Here is a 9,455-nt window from a genome sequence, read left to right on the forward strand (position 1 = left end):
GTCCCAAGTCCCCGAGAGGAATGCCTCATTTCAACATCTCAGCAAGTCTGGGAGGTCGTCCTCACCATTTCATAGGTGGGGCCGGTAAGGCGCGGGAAGGTGAGGTCACTTGCTGAAGTCTCACAATGGCGCGGGAGAGCAGGTTCCTTGAGCGAGGGAATGTTCCAGGGGGTGGGAAGGAAGGGACAGCTGCAAGGACTGCCCAGGTGTCCAGGGTCCCCACAGCGCGGATATGCCGAGAAGGCGCGCCCGCCAAGCTGCAGCGCAGCCCATGACGTCCAGGTGCGTTCGGGGCCAACTGAGGGGGTCGGGCAGGTGAGAGCACCGCGAAGGGGGCGCCCGGCGGGCGGGGGTGCGGGGGCGCTACCTGGGTCGTGGAAGGGCACCAGCGCGTAGTTGGCGATGGCCTGGCTGCGGCGGCTCAGGCTGCGTTCCAGAATGCGCGAGGCGCCATCGATCACCTGCATCAGTTCGTCCCACATGGAGCCGGTGACGTCGAAGACGAAGGCCAGGGTGGCGTCCCCCGTGGTGGGGGGCATTACCGTCCCGGGCGCCCCGGCCACTGCCACTGCCGCAGAGACCGCGGTCAGCAGCCGCAGGAGCGGCGCCCCGGGCATCATGCTGAGCGCGGCTCTGGCTGCCGGTGCTGCGGTGGAGGCTCAGGTCGGAGCGAGCCGGCCGCCCCGGTGCACAAGGCGGCTGCAGGCAGTGCCTTGTTGCTCCGTCAGGCTGCGGCCAGTGCGCGAGGGATAGGGGCGTGCGGCGGGTCCCCCTGCTGGGCGCCCAAGGCGGGTCCTAGAGCCCACCCCGTTCAGGGTCACGGGCCCGCCTCCTCCGCTCCCCCCACCGTGACTCAAACTTTCCCAGCCCCACTGTTTGCCCGTCCAGATCCGAGGTTAGGGGAGGACGCGGGGCGGAAGGCAGAAGGGAGCTGGGGCCCTGGCCAGGGGAGCGAGGGATGGGGATGTGCAGGATGCAGTGGACACCTGCGCCTCCCGCCGATGGCGCGCGGGGTGGGGGGCGGGGGGGCGGGAGAGAGGGATGGGGAGGCGCAACGGCCCCAGTCTCCCTCCAGCCCCAACTCACCCCACCCCTGCCTGGCCAAAGCGGACGCTGGCTTCTGCAACTCCCTCCACCCAGTGCTGCGACAAATCCCCCCACCCCCGCCCCTCAACACACACAAACTCTGCCATGCCTCTTCCTTCTGCTGGGTGGGCTCTGTGCTTCCCGGTTATTGCAAGCACTACTGTTATAATCAACGAGAAGTCTTGTTGTTAACCATGTTCTAAGCATTTTCAGTTATTTGCTTGAAGACTGGCTGCAACCCTAGAATGAAATGCTAAGCCCATTACAGAGGAGCAAACTGAGGCTCAGAGAGGTGAAGGCATTTGCTCCAGGTCACTCAATTATCAAATAATGAAGACAAGATCAGAGGCCAGATCTAGAAAGACTCCAAAGGCCCAGGGCTCTGCTGCCTCCCTTGTGTTAAAAGACATTGTCACACAGTGGCCTGGTGACTCCAGTGGATGAGGGCTACCCTCCTGTCCATCCAACTCCCCAGCCCCATGGGCTGCATGTGTGGATGCTGCGTCCCACGTGAGGTGCTGCCTGGGACTCGGTTCGGCCTCCTGCTCCGCGGCAGATCCAGATGGGCTCAGGCACGGCTGCTTATCTCAGGCTGTGTTCTCGGGACCTGTTTCCAGGCCTCTCTCCCTGCTGGCCTATAAGCCCCTTGAGGGCACAGCTAGGCCTTGGTCTACACTGGATGAACCCCTAGCTCCCAGCCCATATCCAAGCACATGGTGGGGAATCACTAATGTTGTCTGAATAAATAAACAGCAGCTTTTGTGGATATGCCTGGTTTTGAGTCATGTGCGAGAAGGTAGCTAACCCCCTCAATCCCTCCTCCGAGAGCACCAGGCTCCCCGACACATGGCTGAGGGCTCTAGGTCTGTGAGTGATGGTGGGGGGGGGGGCTTTCTTGAGCCCCTGTCCCTGCAGAGTCCTCTGCCAGGAAGCCACCCCCCCACCATGCTCCTCCTTCCCTCTTCGGTCTCAGCTCAGACCTCACCTCTGAGGCTGCTTCTGAACCCTTGCCCTGCAACCCACATTTCTCTGAGCCCTGTCCTGGCTCTGACCACACCGTACGGCCCACGTCATGTCTGTGGGCCTGCCTCTCCCACTCTGGCTGTGAGTTCTATGGCAGAGATCCTGTGCCTGGCACATGGTAGGTGCCCAAGGAAGGTGTGCCAACTGAATGGGGCAGCAGGCATCACAGAAGCTTGGCAGCTGGGCGTTGGCCACAGTGGGAGGTAGCACACATCCGCAGGGACTCTGTTCTAGCCCAGAGCTGGGGTCCTGGGGAAATGGTCTCCCACGGAGCTACCAGTCTCGTGGAATATAGTGCCACCAGGTGCCCAGACCCAGCAAGGGAGTGGAACTTGCAGCCAAGTTCACAGGAAGTTGAGTCACCTGCACTTCTTAATGCTGGCTCTTTAAATCTCCCCGGGCTAAGTCTGTGATTACCCCCAGAGTCTGGGCAGGGCTGGGCCAGCTGTTGGAGAAAGAGAGGCCCCAGCTGTGGGAAGGCAAAAGCCAACAGGAGCCAGGAACCAGGCAGGACTCATAAATGGTGACATTTCAGGCACAGTGCAGGGAACATTTGGGGACAAAGGTCCTTCGGTCATTCACACCACAAACATTTGCTGAGCCCAAGCTGTGGTCAGGCACTCTGCTAGGCAGCGAGAGCAGCAGCGGGGGGCGGGGGGATGAAGATGCAGAAGACATGCTTCCCCCTCTGGGGAGAAGAGACGTGTAAACAAATAATTCTAAGTCAATGAGATAAGTGCTAATAGAGGAATTACCAAGCACTCTGGGAACTCAGAGGAAGGAGTGACTGAGCCTAAGAGGTCAGAGGAGGCCACAGAATGAGCCTGAGAAGTCTTAAGGAACAAGCAGGGAAGGGTATTTGAGGAGCAGGAAGAGCGTGTGCTAAGGCAGGGAGATCTGAGACACCCATCGACAGGTAGCCCTACGTAACCAGCCAGGGGATGGCAAGCTGAGAACAAAGACCAGATCACAAAGGACCTCTGGTATCTTGCAAACGCACTTGGGGTTTTTCTGATGACACTGGGGAGCTCTTGAAGACTGCAGGCCAGGAAACCATCTGATTTGATGTGCATTTCAGACAGGTCACAGCAGAGAATTTCAGAGGGTGGACCTTGTAGACGCCAGGAAGCCACAAATCTACCCATCGAGGATGTAAGGGCAAAGCTGGCCCCAAAGAAAAAAGCAAGATGCCTTTCCCCGAGCTGGTCACCGGGGGCAAAAGGAATCATGGATTTGGGTCCTGAAACAGCCTGGCTACCTGGAGCAAAGCCCTCCCCTCCCAGGAGCTTGGTCTCTTCATTCATAAAATGATTTTGAGACGGAAGGGAGGCTAACAAGATAACCTCTGATGTTTCTTGCAGCCTTACCACTCTGGAACCACCACCCTGGTCCCTCAGAGACAGAGGAAGGATGCGAGGGGAAGTCTAGGCTCATCTTGGCACTGCTTCCCCCAACTGCCAGGGAAAAGAGGCTTGAGCAAGTACCTGTCATCTGTCTGCCATAGCTCCATCAAAGAGTAATGTCTGGCCTGACCCCAATGCCCATCCAGGATGACTGGAGGTGCTGCCCCAAGCACCATCCTCTCCGAGTGCTCAGGGCTTCCCAAGAATGTAACCATGGTCGCATAACAAAAGTGAGCAAGGCTGCAGTGCAGCAGGCCCAGAGAAAACACAAACGAACCTCATCAATCAATTTCCATCCCACCACCTTTACTTGACTGCAGGCTGCCTGGGAACCCCACACTTTTCCTCTATTTCCAGAAGAAGCAGTCTCAGTGGAGTTGTTTCCTAACATAGCATATTTGTTGCAGACAGCTATAAAGAGCAAAAATATACTATGGGCCATCCACTTAAAGGAAACAGGCACGGGTATTGCTCAACCTGCCGAGTTCAGCCGTGGCTCATGAACCCAGTTCCGTGCACTGTGTCTGCACTGGGGATCCATGTGCAGAGGGGCCAGATCAAAACCCCGGACTCTGAATACATGGCCAGTGCACGAGAAATGACTTCTCCCTACCAATCGCCCTTCCTTACTCTTCCCTATTCCCTGCTCCCTAAATGCCTTCTAGTCTTGGCCGCATTAAATCTGTGATTCTAGGCTGGGCATGGTGGCTCACGCCTGCAATCCCAGCACTTTGGGAGGCCGAGATGGACAGACCAGCTGAGGTCAGGACTTTGAGACCAACCTGGCCAACATGGTGAAACTCCGTCTCTACTAAAAATACAAAAATTAGCCAGGCATGGTGGCAGGCATCCATAATCCCAGCTTCTTGGGAGGATGAGACAGCAGAATTGCTTGAACCTGGAAGACGGAGGTTGCAGTGAGCCAAGATCACACCACTGTACTCCAGCCTGGGTGACAAAGCGAGACTCTGTCTCAAAAAATAAAAATAAATAAATCTGCAATTCTAACATCCCCCACTCACTTCATCCCACCCCAGCCCTCATCCTCAGGGAATCTTCTCTGTTCCTCTGAGAGAGTAAAAATACCAAGGGTGGAGAGGATTGGCCAGAGCCTCAAGGAAGGCCAGACCCCGTACTGACGCCCTCCTCAGGCGCTCCCTCAAAAACCTCTAATGTCAACATCTCCTCTGCATGGAACAGATGAGACAACTGAAGCTCCAAGAGGTGAAGTCCTGTGTCTGGGCTGGGCTGTGTGTTCGCGTGTGCCTTCCCACAAATCCTGTGACCCACCCCACCACTCCATGCTGCCCCAGAAACATGGGGCAACGATTTGTACAGGAATCCCAGCAAGCAGAGCTTCTTCTAGAACTAACCAGGAGCTCGGTGTCTTCCTCAGACACTCATAGTCCTCTCTAGTAATTCCCCAGGCTGGACTCTGACTCAAGCTTCAGACATTAAGCACCTTTGAAAGGCTGGAAAGTCACAGTCTACTCATATGTCACCAGAAGGCCTGGGCAAAAAGAGGAGGCAGAGAAATAACCCCGGGAATGAAGCAGGGGTTCTGCCCTCCCAGGGCCTGAGAATTAAAAACAGTTTCAAATCCTTGTTTCGTTCCTCTAGGAAAAATTAAAGAATTAAGCGGGGGCCTGGAAAACAAGGCTAGCAGGAAGTCGGAGGAACTGACAAACAACTGGGAAGATGAAGCTACTGAGGATGGGCTGCGGGAGCCAAGAAGTTAGAATCTGCAAGCCTGAGCCGAGTGCTCCAGGCAGCCAGCACTAGATGATTTACTGCTGAATCCAGCCCCTCTGTGGACCAGCCTCCAAGTCACATGGACCATAAGGAATGGTTTGAGACCATCCCAAGAAATATTTGGGCAGCTCAAGAGGTGCAGAAACTGTTGCCCATCCCCGTGTTTCAAGAACAAACAAGTAAAAGCTAAACCAGGGCCAAGCGCTCTGAGACTCACTCCCCACCACCCAGCCCTAGCCTAGTGTCCCCTGGACAGGGCTCATGCCCCACTGAGCCCCTGATGCTGAAGTCAGGGGAGAAGGAGCCTGCCTCATTGGCAGGGGTCGTTCCTCACTGTTCGGGCAGTAAACTAAGCCTTCTTTTCATTTATGGCTATTCTGTCACCTTTATCATTGTAATCAGTGGCTGGCAAGAATATCCACAGTGAGTTGAAGTTTACTGTCTGTCATTTTATTCTTCTGTCCTCTCTCTCTCTTTCTCTATCTCATAATTAAAAATTCCATTTAACTGTTTTGTGTATTTTGGCGACACTGTTGGCTTACTATCCTAAATTCTTCCCTACCTTCTTCCTGGAAAGCCTGGCTTTCCCTCTGGCTTTCTGGTTCAGGTGACTATTCTTCCTCCACACAACTTGAGGAAGGGTAACCCTTTTCTCTCCCCAAAGGAAACCCTGATGGACTAGGTCACCCTGTAATCCCATTCCCCTTGCCAGTGACTGGGCTGGGAATGGGCATTTGATGCAATTTTGGCCAACGGGCCATGAAAGAGTGTGTACTCCAAGAGACACAAAAGAACCAGGTCAGAGGACTTCTACTGCCTGGAAGTCTTGAAGTCTTATTCCAAAGCAACAGTAATTAAGACAGCATGGGAAAGGCAAGAGGAAAGACAAATAAGTCAATAGCACAGGACGGAGTCCAGAAATAGATCTATACATAGATAACCAATTGACTTTTTTAATTTTTGTGGGTACATAGTAGGTGTATATATTTATGGGGTACATGAGATGCTTTGATACAAGCATGCAATACGTAATAATCACATCGTGGAAAATGAAGTATCCATCCCCTCAAGCTTCAAGCATTTATCTTCTGTGTTACAAACAATCCAATTATACTTTTAGTTATTTTTGAATATACAGCTATCATTGACTATAGCCACCCTGTTGTGCTATCAAATACTACAGCCAATTGATTTTTTTTTTTTGAGATGGAGTCTCACTCTGTTGCCCAGGCTGGAATGCAGTGGCATGATCGCAGCTCATTGCAACCTCTGCTTCCAGGGTTCAAGTGATTCTCCTGCCTCAACCTCCTGAGTAGATGGGATTACAGGTTCCTGCCACCATGCCCAGCTAATTTTGTATTTTTAGTGGAGACAGGGTTTCACCACGTTGGCCAGGCTGGTCTTGAACTCCTAACCTCAGGTGATCCACCCACCTCAGCCTCCCAAAGTGCTGCAATTACAAGCATGAGCCACCGTGCCTGGCCCAGCCAATTGATTTTTGAGGAAGGTGCCAAGGAGGAAAGGAAAGTCTTTTTCAACGAATAGTGTTGAATATCTGTATGGTAAAACAATGAACCTGGATCCCTGCCTCACACCAGACACAAAGACTAATTGCAGATGATTTACAGGCCTCCATGGAAAACTAGAAGGCATATAGGAAAAAAAAACAAAGACACAAGGAAGAAAGAAAGTGGAGCCCCTCTTCTTCCACTTAGTGATGTGATGTCTGCATAGGATGGGAGGAACTGTGCAGCCATCTTGGAACCATGAGGACACAGCCCATGGACAGCATGGAAAGAGAAACGAGCTTCAGAGTTGCCCTCCGTGTGGCTTTCTTGCTATGTGAGATGATGCATTTTCCTTCATTGTTAAGCTAACTGCATTGCATTCTCCATTACTTGCAGCCAAAAGCATTCCCACTGAGACATGCCTGTCCTTTTGTTTTTCCCTCCTATGGTGTAGAGTTTTACATAACTATTTATATTCAGGCAATAAACACAAAACCATGAACACTGACCTTCATGTGGAATTTAAGGATTGCTAAACTTTTTTCTGTACCTAGATTTCTCCTGTGTTGATTTTGGAATCCAACCCCTGAGGGAGGCACTGAGGCACCCTGAGGAAAGGGCTGTGATTGTCCAGTGCCAAAAGTGACCCACAAGGCAAAGTGTCTCCAAAGGACAGAGACCACAGTTGACTCATTCTCATTAATACCCTTGAACCCAAGTACAGCATCTGGAACACAGCAGGAGCTCAATAAATAAGCATTGTATGAATGGATGGATAGAACAAGAAAAGTCCAAGCCCTTTCATTCATTGCATTATAAGCTTGCAAGCTTAATTAGTACAATTAAAATACATAAGCAATATCTTAGTTTCTTTAATAATTCCCCTTAATTTACATGCTGTCTTTATTTGAGTAAGTTCCCCAGGTATTTGAAGAATGTTATTAGAATTGGACAGTCCCTGTGTTGGAGACAGGGCCATTAAAACTGGTATTTCTTCTCTCTCCCTCCCTCCCTTCCTTCCTTTTTCTTCTTTTTTTTTTTTTTTTTTTCGAGACAGGGTCTTGTTCTGTCCCCAGGGTGGAGTGCTGTTGCATGATCATGGCTCACTGCAGCCTCAACCTCCTAGGCGTAAGTGATCCTCCTGCCTCAGCTTCCTAAGTAGCTGGGACACACCACCATGCCTAGCTTTTTTTTTTTTTTTTTTTTTTTTGATACAGGGTCTGTATTAGTCTATTCTCACACTGCTAATAAAGATATACCCAAGACTGGGTGATTTATAAAGGAAAGAAATTTAGTGGACTCACAGTTCCACATGGCTAGGGAAGCCTCAAAATCATGATGGAAGGCAAAGGAGAAGCAAAGCATGTCTTACATGGTGGCAGGAAACAGAGCGTGGTGCAGGGGAACTCCCATTTATAAAACCATGAGATCTTGGCCGGGCGTGGTGGCTCATGCATGTATTCCCAACACTTTGGGAGGCTGAGGTGGGCAGATCACCTGAGGTCTGAAGTTCAAGACCAACCTGGCCAACGTGGTGAAACCCCATCTCTATTAAAAATACAAAAATTAGCCAGGCATGGTGGTGGGTGCCTGTAATCCCAGCTACTTGGGAGGCTGAAGCAGGAGAATCACTTGAACCCGGGAGGCAGAGGTTACGGTGAGCTAAGCTGAGATGGCGCCACTGCACTCCAGCCTGGGTGACAGAGTGAAACTCTGTCTCAAAAATAAGTAAATAGATAAATAAATAAAACCATCAGATCTCATGAGACTTTTCACTACCATGTGAACAGTATGAGGTAAACCACCCCTATGATTCAATTACCTCCCACCGGGTCCCTCCCACAACATATGGGAATTATGGGATCTACAATTCATGCTGAGATTTGGGTGGGGACATAGCCAAACCATATCAGGGTCTCATTATGTTGCCCAGGCTTTTCTTGTACTCCTGGGCTCAAGCATCCTCCTGCCTTTGCCTCCCAAAGCGCTGGGATTACAGATGTGAGCCACTGTGCCTGGCCAAAGCAGGCATTTCTATACAGCCAGACCTGCTCCCAAATCAGGACCCCTCCTGTCACAGCCATGGTCCCCCTCCACCTACATTTCCACCATTGGCACCACTTCCTCTGTGTTAAGCAGCAAAGATGGAGAGATTTGCCCCAGAAGCCCCTGTGATACTGCACTGGGCTCAGACAAGACATCCCTTCCCTTTTCCCATCAGCACATTAGCTTGGGCTGTTCAACAGATAAGTTCTTGTCAACCAGAAGATTCTGAAAGCTGTCTTCGAGGGAGAAAAAGGGAAGCAAGACAGCCAAGAAAAATCATTTCAAAGCACTTAAAGATGCCAGGTCAAGAGAGAGGGCACTGGAAATGAAAGATGGTGCAGCTGCTGCGCAAAACAGTTTGGCAGTTCATCAAAAAAATTAAACGTGGAATTATTATATGACCCAGCAATTCCACCACTAGGTATATAGCCAAAAGCATCGAAAACAGGTGTTCAAACAAAAATGTGTACAACAGTGTTCATAGCAACACTATTCACAATAGCCAAAAGGTGGAAACAACCCACATGTCCATTAATGAACAAAGGGATAAACAAAATGTAGTAGTACCCATATAACAGAATATGATTCAGCAATAAAAAGGAATGATGTACTGATCCATGCTACAACATGGGTGAAC

General features: G+C 51.2%; 1 protein-coding gene across 6 annotated transcripts in view; it reads right to left on the reverse strand.

Annotated features, from left to right (window-relative positions):
- The window catches only part of HMCN2 (hemicentin 2), a 172,615-nt gene extending 171,656 nt beyond the window's left edge, over positions 1-959 (reverse strand). For all 6 annotated transcript variants that reach the window (XM_055270698.2, XM_055270699.2, XM_055270694.2 and 3 more), the window contains exon 1: positions 368-959. In XM_055270698.2, the coding sequence (XP_055126673.1) occupies positions 368-620 (253 nt within the window). In that variant the 5' untranslated portion in view covers positions 621-959. The remainder of the gene's footprint in view (positions 1-367) is intronic.
- Between the last annotated feature and the right edge of the window lie 8,496 nt (positions 960-9,455).

The sequence above is a fragment of the Symphalangus syndactylus genome, chromosome 3 (assembly GCF_028878055.3).
Source record: "Symphalangus syndactylus isolate Jambi chromosome 3, NHGRI_mSymSyn1-v2.1_pri, whole genome shotgun sequence".
Lineage (NCBI taxonomy): Eukaryota > Metazoa > Chordata > Mammalia > Primates > Hylobatidae > Symphalangus > Symphalangus syndactylus.